This window comes from Crocodylus siamensis, chromosome 11, assembly GCF_052110815.1.
Source record: "Crocodylus siamensis isolate JL-2025a chromosome 11, ASM5211081v1, whole genome shotgun sequence".
In the NCBI taxonomy this organism is placed as follows: domain Eukaryota; kingdom Metazoa; phylum Chordata; order Crocodylia; family Crocodylidae; genus Crocodylus; species Crocodylus siamensis.
In genome coordinates this window covers 15,343,262-15,367,099 of record NC_143405.1, presented here as the reverse complement: position 1 = coordinate 15,367,099, position 23,838 = coordinate 15,343,262, and the positions used below count along the sequence as shown (strand labels likewise).

The following is a 23,838-nucleotide window of genomic DNA, read 5'->3' as shown; positions in this document are numbered from 1 at the left end:
CAAAGGATTTACTGACATAATGCTGCTTCTTTGCTCTTCTAGGGGGAGGAAGGACAGATCGGTCTGCCTGGCCAGAACAGCAGTGAAGGACCAAAGGTTAGTCTGAGCCTTGTTGTTGTTTCTCCTCTGCTTTCTTTAGTAGCAAGGATAAGCCCTCTGCCTAGGAGCCTTCATCCATGGATGTCAGAACGTATTAAGCTCTTTTGCTTCTGCAGTTGAATTTCAGCAGCGGTTGTGTGCTAAACTCCCCGACACTCCTGGGAGAATTCCAGGCTCCAGGCTGCATGGCAATGGGGAAACTGAGGCACGGGAAGAAAAGTGAATTGCTGGTGTCAGTGCCATGTTGCCTGTGTGCTGGCATGACAGTTGTAGGTTGGAGCATTGCAGCCTCTCTATGGAGGAAGCTTGAGCAGTAGGGACATTTCCTATGATGTGTCATTTTGGTCAATAGCCTCCCAGCGAGCTGCTTTGTCTGTGGAGGTCTGTCAGTTCCAACCTCATAATAAAACAAAGCAGATGTCCTATATTACATACAACACCATAAACTGGGTTGAGAGGAGGGCAGATGAGTCTGTTAGCATTCACCGTCTGTCATGCAGTTTGCACAGAAAGCATGCACAGATTCAGCCATTTCATTATGCATCCAGTTGTTTTCCCTGTCCCTGCTGCAATTGGCTTTGCTGATGCTGAGAGCAAGGGAATCTTGCTTGTTAATATGAAATGGTACTTAGTTTGGTGGTTTAATGAACAAATATTCCAGGAGACCTTTCCCATAGTTCTTAGATTCTGTTAAAGATTTTTTTTTTTTTTAACCTAGCATTAACTTTGTATTACATCTGACCTCACAGGATACTTTTTTTTTTTAAATAGAACTATTTGAGGGGTAGGCAACCCCTGGCACAGGTGCCAGAGCATGGCACATGAAGGCATTTTGCTTGGCGCACAGACCTTGGAGCGGATAATGGGAAGGGGCCGGGGCTGCATTGTCTTAACAGGAATCGGGCCCCTTGCGGCTCCCCCACCATCCTCCCTGGCGCATCAACATCTTGCAAGTCGAGGTTGAGGTTGTTTTTGGTACTCTGCCCAAAAACATTGCCGACCCCTTTTTGATACGTTATTGCACGGGGAAGGAACTTCAAGAACTGGCTGGTAGAGGCAAAGGCGTAACCTCGGTTTTTCCCCATAGAAGCAGCTCCCTTTATACCGCTGGTTGGTAGGGTGATATCAACTGGAGAAGTGACTTTTTTACAATGTTTTGTAGCCCTGTGGGGTCAGGCCAACTCTCAGGATCTCAATATTGCACTGTTAGACAGGAGGGTGTGACACAATTGTACATTTACAAACCCACAAATCAATTAGGTGCATACACACACACACTACCAGCTCAGGCACCCACACACATCCAAACCAGCCTACGTACATACATACCTATCACCAATTCAAGCACATACACTATACACCCCAAAAGCTAGACACTCATCACTAATTCATATATCATACACACACACACACACTCACCAGTTCACACACATACAACCCACCTACACATACATACAGGTGAGTTCCTAACTTGGAATGTACAGTGTGTATGTGTGTGCTTGGGGTACCTGGGATATTTGGGGGAAGGTTCAGGTGAGAGAGAGAGTTTAAGTGTAGGGAGTGAAAGTTGCCAGAACCGGGATTAGAACCAGTGGACTACAGAGAAACTGGCTGAGGAACTGAGGCTTGGGTTTACTTAAGGTAGCCTGGGGCTGCAAACTGAGGCAGACAGCTGAGATATGGAGGGGGGGAGTACAGATAAGTGGTTGCAAGGAGGCGACAGCCAAGAAAGAAACTGAGGCAGAAACCTGGTTGCTCGGGGGAAACAGGAAAAGGCAGTGGGGAGAAGACAGAGGCAAAGAAATGGGGGGGTTGGAGGCAGAGAGGAGCTCAGGACCAGTGTTGGAGGTGGCAGTGAGCTAGAAGCAGGAGAGGGAGAAATGAGACAGAAGTTAGAGGGGTGAGGAGCAGAGATTGGAGCAGGGCCAAACCACAGTAAAGCAAAACCCAACTTAGGGGTCCAAATAATATGCACTCATGCACGCACACACTCAAAATGGCAGCAGGAGAAAGAGGCTCAGTGGAAGCGCTGGAGTCCAGGTAGGAAAAAGAAGCAGAGTCCAAGTCCTTGGTTGAAGAGGGGGTAGGGGGTGATAGCTACCTATCCAGGCTGGAAAGGGGTCCTTGTCCAGTAGGTGTTGTCCAGAGGGGGGTCGCCGGCAGGGCCTCTGGGTGGATAGGTGGTGTGGCATCATGCTGGTTCGGATGGATCTGTCCTCACTGGCCCTTTTTATAGGGGCAGACCTTATGTGACCCTAGTGACAGGAGGCATGCCCAAGCAAGGGTCAGCCCTTGGCGTACTAGGCATGTGTGCTCCATGCAGGGATGTGCAGTTTCAGGTGTCTGTAATGGTGGGGTACAATGGTAGAGTTGCTAGTTCTGCAGGGTCTTTTGTCTTTCAAGTGCTGGGTTCTTGTCTCTGTTCCTGGGTGAGGTCCGTGGTTTCTGGATGAATCAATGCAAGGTGATGGCCCAGTTGTTACAGGCCATTCAGTAGAGGCCTGCTACCACTATTTCAATCATTTCCAATCACTCTCATTCATCTGGAAACCAATTTACATGGGAGGGGTACGTGACTCATACAGTTGTAACATGGGAGATGCCCGGGCAGAGGAAACAAGATGGAGACTTGACATACAAAATGGAAACTTGACATTACTTTGGTTCGCTTACAAACACAGGCCTAAACCATACAATATCCATATGAAACAATAAAAATCAATATGAAAATAATGATAATACAATATACGACAATAAGAATCAATACAGACCTAATAATAATACAATATAAAACAGTGGATATCCAAAACCAAAAACTTGCTACCCAAATAAAAATGTTAAAGCTTATCCTAAGTCTGAGCTCACTTATGCTTGTCTGTAGGGAATAGAGAGGGAGAGAAAGAAAGCCAGAAATAATTGGGGAAGGGAATGCATATCTATCATATATTTTGTGTGTGTGTGTGTGTGTGTGTGTATTAAAAAAGAAAAACTGGGGGTTTTGCTAGTTTCTATACCAGAAATCCACCCATCCCCCATGTAGGTGCAATAGTAGTGCCTTGCAATGACAGTTGAGTTTGCACTGGGAATAAGTAAAGCTAGGATGAGGAGCTCTTGTGTTACTGTAAACTAATCCCAAGTGACCAGGTGCTACAGTTGCAAATAAAACCTTTGAAATATGTTATGGATGCTGAGGCATCTGCTTGACTTTGCAGAGGGCTTGAGCATTAGCTCAGGAGCATGAGCTGCCTTGCTCTTTCCAGTGGGGGCTCACTTGATGCTGACAGTTTACAGTTAAACATCTGCATCATTAACTATTTTATTGGTTGTTCATTGTGTAGGAGAAAGAAGAGGAAGGATTATGTCCAAGATCCCCTGAAGTGTGGTGGGGCATGACCCTAGAGAAGCTGATGGAGTCATTGTGGAGGGTGGTGGGGAAGCATGGAAGATGTATACATTAGGGCACAGAGGTCTTTAACAACACAAGCAGGGCTGCAGGGAATGATTAGTTTTCATTTTCCTGTAAGGAAGCTCGGCTCTTATGAGCCTGGGAAATACTGGTGTATCATTTTGGCCCTTTTTACTTCAGTATCCACTCTGAATGACTTGCCTTGTAAGGGGTTAGTTTCAGGCACTCCATGGCACTGTACAGGCACAAAAGTTTTCACCAGTCTCAGAGGAAACATGATGATGATGCTCATGTACAAGGTCCTGTTATGGCCTTATTCCCTCTGACATTTGACTCACTCCTAAGAGGATTGTGCTGGTCCCTGACGGTTCATGAGTCCAGCTTTCAGGCACATTACTCAGTGCCAGGTTTTTCCTAAATCATCCCTGTGTTATGAAAGCGCTGGGCTATAAACACTGACGAGTTAATTGCTTTTGTTTCTGCCAAATGCTGATTTCCCTTTTCTTCAGTATCCTCCGTCTTGAGGTTCGCATTCTGTCCTCAGTGTCTAAACAAGTAGCAGCTACTGTGCGTGGACACCTTGCTGTGATGAACCTCCAGCTTGTCCTGTCCGAAGAGGGCCTGGGGTCATATTTTGCTTGCTGTCTAAAGATGCTCTCCTGATTCCAAGAACAAATTATCTCCACAGTCCTGTCTGTGAATCTGTTTGACAGGCCTCAAGCTGTGAGAATGAAATCTGCCTCCACCTGGTACATGGCTTAAAAGAAAAAAAAAATCCTCCTTCTTCAGTGCAGGCAGAGCCAGCTGAATTATAAGCTGCAGAGTAAAGCTGACTGGCTAAGTGGAAAAGTACCAGCACCCCCACCCACTCTTTCTCTTGCTCACAGCCTCTCTGCATTGACTCATGGAAGCTGGCATAACAGGTATATCTAGGATGCCAGCGATCCACAGACCTCCAGAGGGCAAGGTGCTGGAGGAGTTAGTGGGGCTGCTGCCCAATGTGCCACCCATGTTTGAACCTTATACAGAGATTTAGAATAGGGCTTCACACTATGTACCTTTCTCTAGGCAAAATCCTAGCATAGTAGTCAAGTATCTTCCTCCAGGTTGGGTCTGCTTGCAGAAACATCCAGGTTTGAAGTCCAGGATATCCAAGACTCTTTACATCCTGGTTGCTCTGTGTGTGGTGTGGGCATGGAAAAAATCAATCTCTCCTACTCCTCTCATATGTCAAAATAGAGCTTGCTCTATCCAGTATCTCGGGTGGACCCGACGTGGTTTGCAATGCAAGTTCTAGCTGCTAGCTGAAGTGCAACGCACATTACACACATCACAGTATTGTTCAAATAGAGAACTCCACATCTATATTTCCCGTTTGGTCCAAAGCTCAAAAATCCATTGACTCCAGTGGGCTTTGCCAAGGGCTCCTGACACATTGTAGAGATGTGCCTGTCTCTGGATCTGTCAGGGAGCAAAGGCAGAGGGAAATTAGAAATACACGCAGTGGTGTGATGTGACTGGGTTGTCCCCTGTGAATTTTAGGGCAATCGAGGACCAGATGGCCCAAAGGGTGTGGCGGGACCAAGAGGACACAGGGTAAGTGACAATGCTTTTTATTACTTGTCAGTGAATGTTGGAGCATTTTTAGGTCTCTAATGATCCAAACCAATGCCTTCAGTGAATCTCAGATAAGAGCAGCACAGGTTGTTTGTCCTGGACAAAAAGCATCCCCTGTCTGACAGATCATTTAATGAGGTATCTGCCTTCTGCCAGAGCACCGATTCAGGACAAAGCTTAAGAGCACGCTTAACTGTGAGCGTGTGCTTGAGCCCCTTGAATTTAATGATACTTGAGGAGGAGGAGAAGCAGCAGACAGAGTCACATGGCAGCAATCTGCTGGTGAAGATGTGGGTAGTGGTGGTCAGCTCTCCGCACCCAGGAGTGAATAAACTACTCTGTTCAAGTGCTGGTGAAGCAGAAATTCCACACCAGAGAGAAGCCTATATAGAAGGTGACCTTTCATTGAGGTATAAATGAATCCGTGGTTGTAGAAGTCCATTAACCCATGTTACTACTAAAGCTCCTTTCTGATGCTGGATTGGGACTGACTCGCACGTTGTGCCTTGTTTAAGGAGCGGAAGGTGCCTTCGTGTAATGCTTGTTTCTTTACAGGGACGTATGGGCCAACGTGGGCTTGTTGGAGTCCCAGGACCCCCAGTAAGTAATGCCAGCCCTGCACTTGGTCTACAACTATCTAAGTTTGCTTTAAAGAAGACACTGGACAAACTGCCCTAATAACACAAATCAGGCCTAAAAGCAGGACGTCTCCCTGAAACATGAATCGCTGGTCCTGAACACATGGTAGTGCAGCTTAGCTGAGTGTACTGAAGTGCACCTGCACCACCACAAATGAGATTGGGGTCCAGACACATGTTTTCTCTTGGGTCTGCACTGCAGCTTTTTCAACAGGCTTCACTTAAGATTAGCAGTGACTGCATACCTGAATGAGAACACAGCACCATACAGGCTGCATGCCCATTTCCATACCTAGGTCTTCAGACATGCTGGTTATTTCCCAGTAGAAGTAGGCACCCTGGTTATACCCTAGCTCCCGTTGGGGCTGGCTTGTATTTCACGTTGTTGTTTTCATAGCATAGATCAGGTACCAGGTAAATGCTGTGAGATAATGTGGCTTTCAGCAGCTATTGGATATTGCACACGGGTGAAAATGTGCCACATTCCCCTCTTGGGGATTCATGTAGTAAGGTCAGTGGTAAGGAATCCACTTGAATGGCACTATAGAGCAGTGGTCTCCAAACTTTTTTGATCACGCACCCCTGTCAGTAAAACATTTTTGAGCATGCACCCCCAATATATGTATATTTATATAAATATAAATAGAAGTTCTAATATTTTCTTCCTGCACCCCAATGGATCATCTTGCGCACCGCCTGGGGTGCACGCACCCCACTTCAGAGACCACTGCTATAGAGGATGTGTATCCTTTTGTGCAAGTACTATATTAGTTAGTAAAAAATGCTAGCAAAACGCAATGAGCCTTTCCCCTGCTATCAGGAAATGTAGGAAATAGAGCACACTCACAAGTAACTTTCAGTGGAACTTTTATTAGCCGTGTTACATGTGACAAATAAGCTACAATTAATAGCTATAGAAGTGGGTGGAAGGGGATTGGAAGGAAAATATTTTTCAGGTATTCAACATTCTTGTCTGCATAGCAGTAAAAATAGGCTTTCACCCACTGCTATTTTTATTTTTTGGTTATAGTGTTTGACAGCAGAGGTGGGAAAGAGCTGTTACAAGCTGGTTGCATTTGAGTGAGGGTGCAATGAGAAGACAAGACGTGTTAACAAGCAGGCTGCAATGATGAGCACAGACTTGTCCTGTTACATCTAGGAAATCTTGTGCTTTGCAAGTGCAAGTAATTATTTCTGAGGTACCGACATCTAGGGACCTCGGATGAAGATTAGGGTCTGACTGCACCAAGCCCTAGACAGGCAAACACACACAGTCCCTGCCCCAGAGAGTTCACTCTCTGGGGTGTAGGAAGTAGGCAACAGGTGAACAAACAAAGAAACAGTGGGGAGGCGCATTTAAAGACTGCAAAACAGTAGAGATGGGCAACTGCGTTAGCTAGTTGTTTCCTTTCCCAGTAGTCAGGATTGAACAACCCCAGGGCAAGCAAGTAAGCCCATACAAATGTCTCCCATCCCCATCTCTTTAAACTGTTCTTGTGAAAAGGTCTGCATTTCCTTTGTGCATGCAGGCACCTCCTCCTGTATTATTTAAATACATCCTTCACAGTCCAAATTTGCTGCATGTAAAATACAAGCAAGTGCGTTTCATTTGAGATGCTAATCTAACATAAACCTTTTTGACAGGGCTTACGAGGCACTCCTGGAATAGAAGGCCCAGAAGGAAAGCCTGGTACACAGGTTCCCATTCTATACTATATACTTAAACATTCTCTGTCGCATTGTAATTTTTTGGGCTGGCTGTGAAAGACTACAAGTGAAAACTACTGTATTACAACCTGTTACGTTAACTTCAGAGTTCTCAGTTGGTGCTGATAATTCTTGTCGCTAGTGAACGTGGAGGGTCTCTTATAAATATGCTTCTATAAGAAAGGGAGATGGATCCAAGTCAGTCCCCAGAATTGAATATCCTAATGTGTTGTGGACTATCACAGCTGGATACTGTGACACGACCATATGACCTGGACAGCACTGAGCTGGGACTACATAGCACATGCACATCATTCACCCATGTGCAAATGTGTCTTTGCCTCCAGTTCTCTCCCTAGTACAGCTCTGCAGATTCATTACAGCTTTCCCCTGAAGCTCACTGCCCACGTATGCATATTCTAGTTCTGTATCCTACCAGTTCTCAACCCTTGCTTCCCTATACCCTGAACCCCTGGACCATATAGTTCCAGTCCTGAACCCCTCGTGCAGGGACAGAGATTTTCTAGTGGTGGTTTGATGTGGACAAACATCTAATAGGAGCTGAGGTGAGAGCCAGAAACCCCTTGCTTGTGATTCTTGCCTTTAGCAAGAAATGCCGTGAGTTAGGTTTCCACATGAATCCTATGGATTTCAACAAGGTGTTGCCCTACAAGCAGAGTGGAGACCCATGTATGTCCATGTTCTTATGCTATGGCCTTGGGTGGGAGTTGGCAGAAGCTGCGTGACATTTTCTAGACCTTATTATCTGCCTGACTTATCCTGCAGGGTGGATCAGGTGTTGTGGGGAGCCCGGGCAGAAAAGGACCAGCTGTGAGTAGAATTCGTTGTGTGTGCAGATGTTTTAAATTTTTCTAGTCCTTTGAGTCCATCCTGCGGGAGAGTCTTCATTTTCCCTAGCCTAAAATTGAGTAAAAGGAGCATAAACAGTGCTATACTGGGACAGGCCAGTGGTCTATCTAGCCCAGCCCAGTCTCCAACAATGGCAGAAATGGATGCTGTACTGGGAGAGCAGCACTGAACTGGATAGAGCTAGGGTGATTTATCCCCTTTTCAATGCCCTCCATGGCATCTACCAGTTTTGATTCAGAGGGAAAAGAAAAAGGAAAAAACTGATTTGTTTTCATTAAGCAAAACTGTGGAAAATATTTAGACTGAACAAAAAGTTGCACTTTGACACAGTTGCCTTCTAACTATGACTTCATTTTACATTAGAGAATGCAATTTTTTTAATTGAATGTAAAACTTGCTTTTGAACAGGAAATCGCAAGATTTTGTTCAGAACACTCTGTTCCATTTTTCCCCTGAAAAAAAGGCCTCAAAATTGAGGCAGTCAGCCTCCTGTCAGGAAATCCACAGACCGTGTGCGTGAGTCAGGCACTACACTAATAGAAGGCTAACCTAGAGGGGTGCAGGGCTAAGAGTTCACCCAGTGCAATAGGGACATCAGCAGCAATCTCATGGCCGGCCCTACCTATGTGTGTTTGCTTCCACTTTCTCTCCCAACCGTCACCTCACATGTTTTGACTCTTTGTGCTTCTCCCCAGGGCTTTTTAGGCTTGCAGGGTGACAGAGGGCACAACGGACCTCCTGGATTACTAGTAAGAAAACCCTGTGTCCTATGGTGGTGGTCCATTCAGTACAGCACTAAAACGGGCAGTTCGCTGTTTTTTTGCGTATTCTGGGAGGACAGTGGATAGCAGATATGAGGCTGAAGTCAATATTGCTCTCACTAGGGATTCGCATAACCTCTAGCTTATTCTTTCAGTGTCTGAGACAACTCCCATTAAAATCTACAGAAAAGCCACCATTGGCTGAATTAGGGCTTGGTTCATGCCCCAAATGGGAAAGAATAGGATATGTTATTCCTGGGCTTGTCTAGCTAAGAGAGAGTGCAATGTGGAGGAATTTCTGTTCTCTTAATTGAAGAATTATCTTTCATGGGGAAAGGCTGGTGGGCTGGGTGTCTGTACAGCAAGTAAGGCTGTAGTGGTGCTCTTGCTTTTTGTAGTAACTCAAAGAAAACTAGACTGTGCAAATCTCTGCAGACTGTATGGGAACAGGCTGCTGCATTGTGCACACGAGGAATATTTACGGTGAAGCTTAGTAAAGCATCTCTACATGCTTCTGAAGAGCCAGCAGTGACAAACAGCACCACCTTGAAAGGAAATGCAATGATAATTGTTGTTGGACCAGCCTGAAAGCTAGCAGCAATCCATGAATAGCTAAGTTTGGGCAGGAGTACTACATCTTGTAGCATCTGTCCAAGACAGCCACATAATCATGTGCACCTGAGGATGGGACGTCTTTCAGTGCCAATTAGACAAATGCTTGGCTGGGATGGTTTAGACGAGGTTGATCCTGTCCTGAGCAGGAGGTCAGACTTGATGACCTCCTGCAGTCTCTTCTAGCCCTGTTTCTGTATGATTGAAGCACCAGCTTTCAGGTTGAATCCAGTAGTGTGCACCCACATTATGGGAGAATAAGCAAGCCAGCTGTGCTTGTTCACTCAGCTGCACAAGCTGCCAGACCCCAAGATCCCAAGCTATTTCCTTCTCCCAGACATAAAGTGGTTGTTTTGCACTCTCTCCAGAAAGAGTATCTGAGACTGCACTTCCTGCTGTATTGCGGCATCGGGCACCAGGTGCTCTGCATCCTCCCTGGTGCCAGCCCTGAGATGCTGGCATTGGACAGCTGATGAACGGGTGCTATGCAGGAGTTGCAGTGTCAATCTACATAGACCAAGTGGATGCATCACAATCAAATATCTGCATTAGATCAATAAGGGGGAACCTATAAGGGACTAGATTGCTCTCTTAGCTGATCAGAGCAACACATACCAGGGCTTAAAAAGGCCTCCATCAAGGTAACCTTTTGTTAATGACACCAATCCCTGAATGTCTTTGAAGGGTCCTTCAGGAAAACCAGGACCTGATGGAGACCCAGGTTCTCCAGGACCGAGGGTGAGTTTCACTCATGTAGTGGAGCACACGTGAGGGACCATGTAGCTCTTCTGTAGTCTTGTTCTAAAAATAAGAGCATTTGGATTTCACTCATTTCATGTGTTTGAGTGTTTCCCTCAGAGCAGGCCTCTGGGGCAGTTTTCAGCATTAGCATGGTGCCACAGAGGGGCCATGGGCTCTCTGATGTGAGGTGTGCCACACAACAGATAACTAAAGGCACCGACAAAGGCTCTCACCACCTCTGAGCCTGAGGATTTTATGCATCTTTCAATGCATGCAAGCAAGTGCCTTGTATTCTAGCTGCTGTGCTCCCCGTGAGACTATAATTGCCCTTTCTGAACGGTCTGGCTTGACTCTCAGCAGAGAAAAGTGACCCAGCCTCTTCTCCCTTCTCCATGCTTTCTGCACCTGAAGTGCTCATTCTTTTCCCACACTTGCTGCAAGCAAAGAGACTTGTGTCTAGGTGTGGTTTCTCATAGGAACCATTCACCAGTGGTGCTTAACCATTTTGGCTGAAGGGCTGAAAGGGCAGTGGTTGGTCCATCCGTGAGTTAGATCTGGCTGGTGGTCCCGACCTGGCACCTGGGGTGGTTGCAGTGGGACCCCATCCAGACATGGGATGGCAGGGCATCTGGCCCCAACCCAGCCCTCTGAAGGAAGAAGGGGATTTGACACTGATCCAGTTGCAGGGGAGGAGGCATGGTCCAGCTTTGATCCAGCTGAGGAGGGTTGGGGAGCAGCGTGGCCTGGCCCCAACCTACTGTGCACAGCTTGGGTTTAGGAATTTGGCAGTGGGGGAGAGTGGCTATATTAATTGCAACTGCTCCCCCACTGCTAAATTTCCCAACCCCTGGAGAGCCCTGCAGGGCAAATGCCATGGCTCCATGGGTTGCATTTGGCCCACGGGCTAGAGGATGAGCATCCCTGATTCGGAGCATTCATGGTCCCTACTGAAGCCAAGAGGAGCAGCAGATATTTGGCTCTTCTTAGGATTCAGACTAAAACATGTCTATTTATCTGAGTTTTTAGTAAGAAAGACCCCTGCACCCCGCCTCTCTGTAATCCACTGCACTGCTCCTTTCTTGCTAGCATTGGCAGCAGGACTGGCCTTGTGCATTCAGACAGCCTGTTGAATTTTAATTTCCTTTTTGGCAGGGTCTGCTTGGTAAACCTGGCTTGGAAGGACCTCAAGGACCTGTCGGCATGTATGTAAGTGATAGCCATGCCCACCTGTTACCACTGCACAGTGGTGCTGGGCAGTGAGGAGGCAGATCTATGACAGCACATGGGATAGAAAAGGGCTGAGCTTGAAAGAAAAAATAGTTGTCCAGATGCCTGGTATCCAAGACCAGTCCTAGGAGTTTTCTGAAAGCAGCCCACCCCACACCTTTGGCTTCCTGGGATATCACCCTGGAATTTGCTGTGTGTTGATACCACTTGTTCTCAGGCCAGCTGCTGGCCAGGTAGAGGTTGTACCGATGAGAGCTGCTCGCTCGAGTCAGCCCACTTTTCCAGCCTTGATCCAATGCTTCCATACAAAGCGCACCTGCCTTCCACTCCTAGTCCCAACGCCATGGTTTGTGTCCTGAGGGGCTGACCAGCTGGTGTTCCTGGTATTGTGGCATCAGTAAAAAAAGCACTTCCTCCAGTGTATGTGGAAAACCCTCACAGTTGCTTTGTGTAGTTTTCACTCCTGATTCCCAGGCTTTGGTGCTGGGTGGTTGCCTGTGTAAACCCTTCCCATAGTTATTGGTCATAAGATCTCTACTTTTCCTCTAGCAAGATAGCTTGAATGGACACCATCTCTTGCTCAGACCCTCTTCTGCTGCAGCAAACATAGTATTAGACAATCCCCTCGAGTGGCACATACTAGTTGGTGTGGGAGGGCAGTGGTCTGTTCCACTTTTTAAATCGCCAGTTGTGTAAGCTTCTCCTACACGCGACAGGGGGAGTAGCTAGCTAAGCACCGTGTAGCTGCCTGTGCAGCTGGAAGGAAGAGCTCTGTTGCTACCAGGCCATCATGCTTGTTACAGGAGGATATTGAAGTTTGTTTGAGAAGAGCCAAAAAGGCAGGACCAGTTTTTTGTAAATGCTCTCCTGTTGATGATGGCTGCCATCTCATATCTTCTTTATGGGTGGTGTCGTTTCTGGGAAGTGAGCTCTATGCACTTGGCTTCCTCCACCTCTACTCAAGGTGAATACTGTGCATTAGACATAACTGAATTAGGTTACTGTGTTTCTCTCCACCAGGGCTACCCAGGGCCTGTTGGGGACAGAGGGAAGCCAGGACCTATGGGTGAAAAGGTAAGGCCATAAAAATGTATTGGTGAGAACTCAGGGGAGACCTTACCGTTAGCCATTTGCATGACAGTCACTCTAGGAAGAGTGAGCTCCTTCTACTTTGAGGGACACCATGATTTAGAGTGTGACATAAAAGAAGGGAGGCTCTTGAATGGGGCTTTTGCATGGGAATAGCTTCTGTAGGGTGAAACGGTGCTGTGCTTCCAGCATCTGTTATCTCTTGTTTCACTTGCATGTTCTTTCACCCCTTTGCATTTCTTTCCCGAGTGAGACCAGAGTTTGATGTCAAGGGAGGTAACAGTGGCTGTTGCTCAGTCAGCCTGTCTGCTTGCTAGCCCTGTTAAAGAAAAACTGCCTAACAGAAATGTGGGGCGGAAGCAGTCAGTATGAACACGCTGAAATCCTGCTGCCTCCATTAATTAGTTTGTGTTAGTACCTGAGCTAGGGCTGACTCATTACATTCCAAGCTAGATGTGGATTTTCCCCTGGATTTAGCAATATATATTTCTATGGGATCTTTTTTTGTTGTCGTTTGGCTCATAATAAAAAGCATGTTAAAAATGTTGGATGTTGAACAACATGGATTTTGGCTCAGGCCTCTCTCTAATGAGTTCAGGATACTTATTTGTATATATAGCTGTGAGGCCATGCTACAATCTCAACCCACAATCCAACTTTCTGTCTCCACCAATATATGCGCCAATAAAACTCCCACCTAGAATTGAGCAGATAAGGCTGCGGTCTGCCTGGATCGATTTAAGGCTCATCAATTCTCCTCTGCTGTCTGCAAAGAGGTGGTTACCAGTGCTGCTTTTACATGAGAGGTTCTTTTCCAGATTGTAATAGATAAAACCTCCTTCTGCCTCTTCTTACAGGGAGAGCCTGGAGTCCAGGGCCCATCAGGATTTCCAGGAAAAGCTGGACCCAAAGTGAGTATTGTTCCTTAACTGTCTGTAAAAATCAGCCTGTAAGTGGTGCGTGGCTTCCAGTGGTAGGCTCTGGTAGTGATCTGCTGTCAATTAGTGCAGTAAGGTATGGTGAGAAAACTTTCCCCACCATCATCAGGGGGTTATAGGAAATGTGGAGTTAGGTGCAATAGCTGCCTAAATGTTTCCTGTGGGACTGTGTACATAGGAGGCAGAATGGTCTTTAAACAAGTCATAGTGCAAAAACATTCAGGAGAACAAAGGCAAGTTTTTCATCCTGGAGAAGCGCAGGCTCAGGGGTGATCTGGTGGCAGCCTGTAAGTACATCAGGCGTGTGCATCAGGAACTGGGGGAACGTCTGTTCACCAGAGCGCCCCAAGGGAAGACGAAGTCCAATGGTCACAAACTCCTGGAAGACCATTTTAGGCTGGTCATAAGGAAAAAACTTCTTTACCGTCCGAGTCCTCAGGGCCTGGAACAGACTCTCACCAGAAATGGTGTAAGCACCTACTCTGGATGCTTTTAAATGACACTTGAATGCTTATGTTACTGGGATCGTTGACCCCAGCAGACTTGCTGCCCCTTAGGCGGGGGGCTGGACCCAATGATCTTGTGAGGTCCCATCCAGCCCTAATGTCTATGAAATCGATGAAGTTACCAAGGCTGTTCTGTCTGCCTCTCTCCTTCCTATCAGGCTCCGCCTGGCCCTCCTGGTTCAAGAGGTCCCCCTGGCCTCCAGGTATGTGTTGCCTTGTTGTTCTTCTCTGTGTACGGGGTGAGGTGTTTCAGGCGCTGAAAGGATTAGGCCAGTTTTGCACGCTCGGTGAACGCGAGCATGAAAGGCCAGGGCACAGGCAGGGCCGTCCAGCAAGGCTGAGGCATTATTGAGCACTTTTGTAGCTTCATGGAGAAGAAAACCTCTCAGTGCCAGAGTTAGCCTAGCCCTCACACCAGTCAGGAGGCAGTAGGGAACTGTAGTCACCCCACTGTGGTTTCCCAGGTTTCCCTTTAGCGAGGCCCCTCTTGACACTTCTTTGGCAAGTGTGGAGAAAGGTATTTGTGGGAGCAGTCTTTGGCCTGCTTGCATGAGCACCCTGGTTGGGGATTGTAGCTCTTGAGGGGAAGCACAGCTGGAGGAAACAACCCTGAGGGAGAGCAAGAGGCCAGGGATTGGGACCTGCTGGGTACAGTCAAAGTGAGAGTGAGGGCATCTCCAGCAGTGTCCCTGCACAGCACAGGCTGCATCACTCCTCACAGCAGGGGCTCCTGGACCATGCTGCAGCAGCATTTGCATCACTTCCCACACAGCACATGAGGGGCCCTGGCAGGGCAATCCTGGCACCTGGGGAGAACCAACTGAACGGACCATGCACCCTGCTGCAGCGGCATCGTGCAGGTCCCAGACTCCCTCCCCAGGCTCATCACCCCTGCCCAGGCAAAGGGGAATGCTGCTGCTCCCACCCTGGCCTGCAACAGGCTTCGGCAAAGCGAGGGGGACACCCCCTATTCTTCGCCTGCTCCGCGCCGAGGCCGTTGCTGTGGGAGAAGTGCCAGGCTGCATTCTGGAGCAGACACAATTCATTAGTTCCAATTAATCTGTGGGAGCACTTGAGCTGTGTCAGCTCAGCATGAGATCCTCATCCTCCTGTGCAAACAAGCCCTCTGCGAGGGGAGCCAGAATGTCTCATTCTGCTAGTTCAAATGGTGCTGCGCTGTGAGGCCCTGCTGAGGGACCAGTGCAGCACCAGTAAAATCCCCTCGGCTGCCAGGGGTGAGGTGAGGGCAGGGAACAAGGCACTGCCTTGGGGAAGGGGATAGTGTAGCTGGGGCCGGCGATGCTGCAGTGGGATTGCAAATAGCACTGTGTGAATGGCTCCTACCCCCACAACTCCTGTGCAGAGGGATTGCATTTTCCAATGGAAAATTTGGGGACCCAGGGCTGGTGAATGGCCCAAGGGAAGCTTTTTGCTGTGCAAGATGGGAATCGACGGGAGGTAAAAATGGTGGCAGCCAGAAGTTGCTGCTACCTCCACGCGTTGCTACTGCCCCAGGTGCTCAGCTTTCCCTGTTATTGCCTCTGCCTCCCCCCTTTCACTTGCTGCTACCCAGCCATTAACAATCTTTCTTGCAGGGGAGACTAGGAGATCCGGGTCCTAGAGGGCTTCCAGGATTGCCGGTAAGTGAAAGAAGTATAGGGGTGTGAATGCAGAAATGCCCTTGGGTAGCACTGGTGGAGACGAGAAGATCCATCCAGATCAGAGACATGTTTATTCATGTCAGCAAAATAATGTGGTGGTCTCAGTCCAGTTCTCAGTGGATGTATATCCCAAGCCACCTGCCCGTACTCTGGTCATAACCCTCTTAGTTCTGGGTGGTTGCATTTGACCTTTGGGAATTACATCTCCAGCTGCTCTCTGTGTTATTTGTCAGGTAGATCTGAACCTATGGGTATATTTATCAATGCCTAATTGTTCCTTCTTCCATACAGGGGCTTCCAGGTAGTCAGGGGACAGATGGCACCCCTGGCAAACCTGGTGTGGTAGGAGAAATGGGACTCCCTGGACCTAGTGGGGCTGCTGGACCTGCTGGCTATATGGTGAGTACAGATGCCAGTTCCTTTGGTTGGTGTATGACACAAGAACAATGCAATCAGCTGCTACTTCACTTCTCTTTCTCCTCTTAAGACATGCTGGTGGTAGCTGTGATCAAAGCCAAAATCCTGAAAGGGCATTCTCCTCCTCCTGTCCAGCTGTGTATCTTCTTTGCCATACCTGTATCCTGCAAAGCTACAGATTTTCTGGTTGCTAATTGCCTCAGCTTCCTAGCTAACGTGAGATTGGGTACATAACCTTGACATACAAAGGTCTGCAGAAAAGAAGCTACCTAGTTGCTTCCCATTCTCTGACTACTTTCTGGTGAAAAGGCTTTGAGATAACCAAGAAAAAAATCCCAGTTTTAGGGCATATGCCACAGTGATCTTTTTACCTCCCATCTGCGCATGCTAAGATGCTTTAGTGCAGTGGTCACCAACCAGTGGCTTTTGATCCACCAGTAGATCTCAGAGCCTCTTGGAATTGATCGGAGGCTGGGGTGGAGGGCCGAGTGCCCGCATGCATGCACGTACGCGCCTCAGCCCAGCAGGTCAGTCTGGGGGTGGGGGAAGTGGCAGGGGTTGGATTGCAGCCACCGCGGTGAGGGACAGCGCCACAGAGGCAGGAGCAGGGGTAAGTTGAGTGGTGCTCCATCCGGTTGGGACTTACTTGCTGGGGAGGTGCACCCCCACATCATTTTTTCTCCCTCTGCCTTGATCTGCCTCTCCCTTCCCTTCCCACAGATTTACCTGCTGGGTGGGTGGGAGGGGGTAGCAGCAGCACATGGTAGATCTTGGGTTGCTATTAAATGCCAAAGGCTATCTCCTATTTAAAGGGTGGAGACCACTGCTTTAGTGGTGCCATTGGTTCCTGTCTCAGAGGGGTTGGCAGCTGCAAGAATAAAGGCTGAATTGTAAAAAGTGACTTGAGATGTTGAGCTCCCTCTAGGACGTGATTTCCAGGGGCTGGGCACTCGGCAGTGTCTGACAAGCAGGCCGCTGCTTATGGTTTCTCAGGTTGGTTCTCCCAAGTCACTTGTCTCTTTAGAAAATCTTGGTCGGTTTAGTATCAGCTTCTCAAGGTAGCTGGAGCCAACCAGTGTGTGAGATCAATGTTGTCTTGTCTTACAGTACTGTCAGATGTCTCAAACCTCATGACATTTGATTATTGTGCATAATTAATTGGGATTTCTTTCATGAAGGAAAATGCATTTGCTGTGTAGGGGTTTACTGGGCCCTTGTTCTTCCTGGGGGTTCAAAGCATTCTTCCTTCCTTGTGTTGTGCAGGGTACACATGCTATCAAACAGCGTTTGCTCACTGGCTCCCTCACTAAGGCATTTAACACATTGACATAACGTTGTGCGCTGCCTGTGGGGTCTTCCCTGGGCTCTTTAATGATGTTGCAGGCCAAATATTCAGCCTACAGTGTTTGTGAGTGGTATCTGAGACCAGTGGTGGATTATGACATGCTGAGGCCCAAAGCTATGTCCAATTTAAGAGGCCTCATACAATAAAAATAATCCAATGTATGTATATTTTTGTCATATTAGAATGAAAATGTGAGTCATTTAGAGAGTCATTTCTCCATATCTCCTTTATTTACCAATTTATTTCTCCTTTATTATCTCTTATATTATAAAACTTGATATTGAGTCAATTTTTTTTTCTGATTTAGAGGCCCCTTATATTGTGAGGCCCTAAGCTGTAGCTTAAGCCTAAATCCAGCACTGCCTGAGAGACCTTTTTTATGCTTGAATCATGGCATCTAACTGAACCTAGCCTTTTGGTTTCTGGCATAACTGGAAAGTGCATGAATTTTGTAGCTAGGTGTTCACGTGCTTTGCCAACTGACCTTGTTCTTCCTATCTGGAGTATTGGGTGCTCCATATGAGGCAGTGATATTTTTTAATAGGCCTCCTAATTGATTGCAACATGAAGAGGCAGGCCAGGGGGATGAGCCCAAATGGAAGAGTGATGAATGTGGATACATGAGACCCTAAACCAAAGCAGGAGCCTGGCTCTTCCTTTTAGCTGGCAGGCTGTGCAGTGTGTTCTGTCATTGTCCCCATAGGCAACATTTGGGAGTGGAAAAAAGTCTGAATAAATGTCTTTGCTAAGTTAGCTCATCCTCTTTCAGGGTTGGGAGGGTCCAGCTGGACCTGAGGGACCTTTGGGCGAGAAAGGAGAGAAGGTAAGGAAATGAAATGGGGACTTAGCTCTACATCCATTTAATTGCATGGGCAGGAATGCACAGCCAATACCTACACTACTTTTGGAGTGTTATTAGTGAAGTACATGTGCAGACAGAAGTGGCACATTCTCCCTTATACCGGTAAATTAAATCGTTGGGACTGGGTGAGGAACAAGAAATTTGCCTGTATCATATGCGTCTTCTCCCATGTTGGGATGCTCTCCTTCCACAGTCAACAGATGGCATTGTCTGTGAGTGGACAGAATAGGGGAAAGTGGTGCACTGTAGGCAAAGGAGGGTTATGGAGACAGAAGAGAAAAGGTTGAGGGTAAGCTCTAGCATTCAGGAATGCCCTGCAGCCTCACTCCACTAACACTGCAAACATCAGACCTTTGGTTTTGATTGATTAATCCACATGCAATACACTCAGACGAGCCAGCAGGCAGAATCCCCACCTTCCTCTAAAGAACCGCATTCTTCACAGTCACCCTTGAGCCCAGACTGCCTGCTTATGACCCTGGAGTGCCTTATTTTCCTTGCTTGCATCAACAGCCTCAAAATCCCCAAGAGAAGGTGCTCTTCCTTCTGGCTACTGGAGGGGACCTTATCAGGCTGGGAACTTCTGCATTACCCCATCCTGTGTAGTGAAAATGCCACTGTCTTTGGGGAAGGGGCTTTTAAGGTGAAGGGAAGAGGGCATTGAGCATCTGGTGGGAAGTCAAATATTGCAAACTCTCCTGGCATGTCTGTGACAAAATATGACAGCCTACTGTAGCTGTTCAGAGACTGATATTGCTGGAGCTTGGAGGATGGGGCTTCCTCAGTGTCAGTCCTCCCACGTGGTATTCTGGTTTTGGTTGAATGTCCTGGTTTCTCTAGGGTGAAGCAGGAGATCCTGGAGGAGCAGGCATCGGTGGTCTGGATGGCGAGCAGGTATGCTAGGTGCCAGAGGAAATCCTGATCCCTGTCCCCTTTTCACTCCTTCTCATGGGCCCTGGTGAGAGAAGGAGGTTTGGGACAGCTTGTCCTGAACTGAAATGCTGAACTGAATTGGCACACATTGTTTCAAGCATTTTGTCCTGCTTTGGGAAGGACCTCAGACAGATGCAGTCTGGGTCAGACAGGGCTTGGCAATCTTCCTCAAGAAAGCATAGCTGGCACAGGCACTCTCTGCAGCTGTTGAGGAACTTCTTGGATGGTCCAGCCTTCTCTGGTCCTGGCTCTGCTAAGTCACAAGTGTGTTGTTGGACAATGCATACACCCAGAGGGCATGCACATTCTTTAAAGTGTTGATGAGTTAGTCTGTTCTTTCATTTCTAGGGTCTTCCAGGGCTGCCGGGAGTGGAAGGTCAGCCTGGTGTCAAAGGGGAACAGGTCAGTCTGTAAGCTCAGTTCTGAAGTTCGTGTCTTGTTTAATACTTGCCTAATGAAGTGACACGTGCAATGGAGAAACCAACAGGCTGCATTGGCTGCCTAGGTTTGGGAAGGGAATACTCATTCTTAACATACATTTACAGGCCAGACGCCTATACAGCACTCCCCCAGGGACACCTTGGGACTGGGCTTTCTGTGGAAGTGAATGCACATATTTCTGTGGTCAGACATAGACCCTTATGCCTTGTCTTCATCTGTGGATCGAATGGGTGCAGAGAATAGAACTTAAAGGGAGACCTGCACCCCTTTTTGATAATAGTGTATTTAAAAAAGAAATGCTGCCACCCACGTTACTAGGTCCCTTTCATGCTGCTTCCACAACAAATGCAGGCAAATGTGTTTCACTTTCAGATTTGCACACTCACAATATGGAGCTGTCACACCACAAGGTGGGCATATGCTGGTTCTTTAAAGCCAGGTTGCAGATTTGTGGCGTTTGGAATAACAGCAAAACCTCCCAAGCCCTTGAGATTTCATTGTTGCTACTGTCACTACTGCAGGGTTAGATTTGCAAAAGTGCCTGGGGAGCTAGGTACCCAATTCCCTTGGACTCTTAATGGGGGTCAGGCTCCCCAGTGTTTGAAGAGCTTTTGCAAATCCCAAACCACAAGTTACAGTCACTCCTCCTGGGATTTTTCGTCAGTTTGTTACTTCATATTATAGCAAGGTGTGTGACAGCTTTGGAATCCCACAGGGTTTAGGCGTATAACACCTATGCAGAAGAATATGTCTTCTGAGGAGAAGGTAACACTGTATAATGAAAGACTGTGTATGGAGTGCATCGAGCATTGGCTAGATTATACTAAATGCCTGGCATCTTCCTCCTTTCCAGGGTGAAGTTGGACTCGTAGGAGATCCAGGTGTCAAAGGAAGCTCTGGAGAACCAGGAGATGAAGGGCCAAAGGGACCCCCTGGGAGACCTGGGGAGCTAGGAAAAGAGGTACACTTGTAGATGGCCCCTGCCTTACGGGCCCCTACCAAGGTAGTCATTTCATTGCATCCAGCTCAAGGCAGAGTATGTGTCTGATTCTTGCCAGAAGCTGAAAATAGGGTGGAGTCAAGAGGCAGGGATGGTTCAGATAGTTGCAGTTAGTAGACCAATCCAAGCAAAAAGAGGGCTCGGGGTGGGGGCATTACGAAATTGGGTGGAGAGTGTCCAGGTCAAGAGTACAAAGGCCCTTTCTGATTGGCATCTTTTGATGCTTTATTTTCACACTGGTTTTTTGCTCTTTTCAGGGCAAGATGTTATCCATGGAGGCATCAAGAAAATTTTAGACCTCAGGAGGGGAGAATTAGGGATCATTAGGGACATACTAGTGTGATGGATGGCAGCAGAAAAGCTTGAGAGAGGCAATCCGGACTCATAATAGTGATGATATATTTTATTAGACCAACAAGATTTTTGCAAAAAAATGTCTTTAATTGCAAGCTTTCAGGCACAAACACCCTTCATCAGGCATAGGAGAGAGATTCATCAAGCATATGGAAGAAACAGTTCACATGGAGTGGTAGCATTAGGAACAGGACCCATATGCTTTTCAGGTTAAAAAAAAAATGCTGCATGGAGCTGATTGAAAAGTACTGGGTATGTGCTGGTGTTGCATATTTTGACTTTGCACTGAACTGCCCCTTTCCTGCCCACCAACCTAATTGTTTTTTCATAGTGTGGCTAGAAAGTATCCAAAATTGGGAGAAGGGGGAAAGCATGTCCAGCCCCACAGTTTTGGTTTTCAGGTTTATTGTCCAGTTTGTTTTTGGTTTGGTTGTGGTTGGTGTGGGGGAAGAAGTTGGGGAAGAACTAGAGACTATCTGATTATGTTGAAAACATATTTCCTCCTCAAAGAAAAGACGTTTAGCTGAAACAACTTTGATCCAGCCCAAGCTTCATAGGCAGGTTGGACTTGATTTCTGCTTTCCAAACTCATTTGGTATGACAGTACTTTCCATTTCCTGGTCAGGGATTGTTGCTTCATACCCTTGAGCTGCCATCCCTTCAGTGGGTCCCTGTGCTCTGGCTTCACAGTATGTTCCCTAATTGGAAATGGCCAAACTTTTTCTGTTCCCTGTCCAGCCTGATTTTGCTCTAAGTACTGTATCAAAACTACTGCTCTGCCTGTCCCTTGGATAAGATAGCGCTGGAAATACATCTCAGTAGACTGTCCCAGCTATAAAACCCTAAGAACAAGTGAAGTTCTTTGGTGCGACAGGGGCAGACCTGGGAACATGAGATCTCCCTTTCATGGGTCAGAGGATAGAGTTTGCAGCTCAACGTGTGCTAATAACTCAAGCTGGCACTGGTAGCCACGTACCTGTGCAAGGCACAGATTCTCTGCCAGAAAGTCCAAAATTCTTTGCCAGAGGTTTAAATCCATTGGGAGTTCATGTAAGAGGCCTCAAACATCAGAGACTAGCTGAGATAGAGAAGAGAGGACCTGCCAGGTAGAGGACCTGAATGACTGATCGCTGTAACTCTGTGCCTAAGAGACTGCTTCTCCTTCACAGGGTGATGTCGGAGACACTGGAGATGCGGGCGAGCCGGGCCTCAAGGGAGAAAAGGTGAAGAGTGTCTCTTCCTTGATTTCCCTTTTGGCACCTAGGTTGCACATGTGAGGTGCTCAGCCCATCCGTTGTGATGTGGTCCCCAGGGAAGATGCTAGTGGTAGGCTTGGATTGTGGGTGGGCCTTTATAGGCTCAATGTTAAGGCTGAGATTTACAAATAACACAGGGATTATAAACCTCTTTGCATATTAATGCTGCGGGACCAGATATTCAGGGTGCTTTTAAAATTACTCAGAGCATTAGCTTAGAAGCCGGTGAATCGCTGTCTCATTTTCTTTCTATTTTTTTTTTACCCTTCATTCAGTTCTTGATCAGAGTTCCTTTGTTTCAATTAATGTTCAGGGTGATGCTGGCTCCCAGGGTCCTCCAGGAGTGCCTGGATCAGGTGCAAGTACGGGGAATATTGGAGAAAAAGGCCCCAGAGGAGATAAGGGGCAAGAAGGTTTGCTGGCAAGTACTTCGAGGAGACCTCCTCTCACATGTCATCCTGAGCCCTGGTAGGAAGCCTAGTGGAACCCGTGAGGATGGGAGTTCAGACCTAGTGTGAATGTGGGAGACTCCCCAGTGGAGTTGTAGTGAAGTCACAACCCTTCCAATGGAGGGCTTTTCACTGCATCAAAAGTGTCTGATTTTACACAAAAGCAACGTTGCATTTCTTTGGCTGAAAAGGCTCCTATTTATCAGCCCAAATAAACGATGGAAAACACAATGTGGTGCATCACTAGCTCTTAAGAAAAAAATGTGCCTTTTGACAAAGATCAGCTTCTGTGCTGTTTTTTAAATGCTCAAATCACACAAGATTTTACCCAAAAAAACTTTTTTAAAGTAACCGCCGGCCCCCCCCCCCCCAAAAAAGACAAAAAAACAACAAAAACCAAAAAAAGCCTGTCTATAAAACATCCAGCCTCTGAGCTGGGGAGAGACACCATGCTAAGGGTTTCTTCATAGCTCTTCAGCTCAGTTAACTCTCAAGTTTCACCCTAAGTTTGAGAATCTCTCTGTCTAGCCATTTGAGTTCTTAGGGTTCCTTACTGATTTAGGAGTATGATTTGTCCAAGCCTGTTCCTTGTACCTGGTTAAAAATATCTTGACCATAAATCTCTCTCTTTCCTTTTGCTATGTGTGAAATGTTGGGGGTTGTGCTTTAGGATGGGTGAATTAATTTGCCTAATATTTTGGAGCCCCATGGGGAATGTTGGTGTTTTCCATTAGGGAGTAGTATGGGTCTGTCCCTGTACATATGACTTTCTTATTCCCTGGCAATCCTCAGGCATGAGATTTCAAAGTTACATTGGTAGTCTCGCATGAATTCATTTTCTCAGGCTTCTGGCACAGGGAAAACAGCTTTGAATGCAGTTGCTGCTGTGGTTGGCACTACAAGTTCAGG

General features: G+C 47.2%; 1 protein-coding gene across 5 annotated transcripts in view; it reads left to right on the top strand.

Annotated features, from left to right (window-relative positions):
• The window catches only part of LOC149855478 (uncharacterized), a 233,254-nt gene that overhangs the window by 188,537 nt on the left and 20,879 nt on the right, over nt 1-23,838 (top strand). For 3 of the 5 annotated variants that reach the window (XM_090021385.1, XM_090021382.1, XM_090021386.1), the window contains 19 exons: nt 43-96; nt 5,048-5,101; nt 5,678-5,722; nt 7,405-7,458; nt 8,254-8,298; nt 9,033-9,086; nt 10,395-10,448; nt 11,604-11,657; nt 12,699-12,752; nt 13,625-13,678; nt 14,370-14,414; nt 15,807-15,851; nt 16,164-16,271; nt 18,404-18,457; nt 19,337-19,390; nt 19,778-19,831; nt 20,724-20,831; nt 22,394-22,447; nt 22,794-22,901. In XM_090021385.1, coding sequence (XP_089877511.1) covers nt 43-96; nt 5,048-5,101; nt 5,678-5,722; nt 7,405-7,458; nt 8,254-8,298; nt 9,033-9,086; nt 10,395-10,448; nt 11,604-11,657; nt 12,699-12,752; nt 13,625-13,678; nt 14,370-14,414; nt 15,807-15,851; nt 16,164-16,271; nt 18,404-18,457; nt 19,337-19,390; nt 19,778-19,831; nt 20,724-20,831; nt 22,394-22,447; nt 22,794-22,901 — 1,152 coding nt within the window. The remainder of the gene's footprint in view (nt 1-42; nt 97-5,047; nt 5,102-5,677; nt 5,723-7,404; nt 7,459-8,253; nt 8,299-9,032; nt 9,087-10,394; nt 10,449-11,603; nt 11,658-12,698; nt 12,753-13,624; nt 13,679-14,369; nt 14,415-15,806; nt 15,852-16,163; nt 16,272-18,403; nt 18,458-19,336; nt 19,391-19,777; nt 19,832-20,723; nt 20,832-22,393; nt 22,448-22,793; nt 22,902-23,838) is intronic. The other 2 variants (XM_090021383.1, XM_090021384.1) reach the window with 2 other exon arrangements.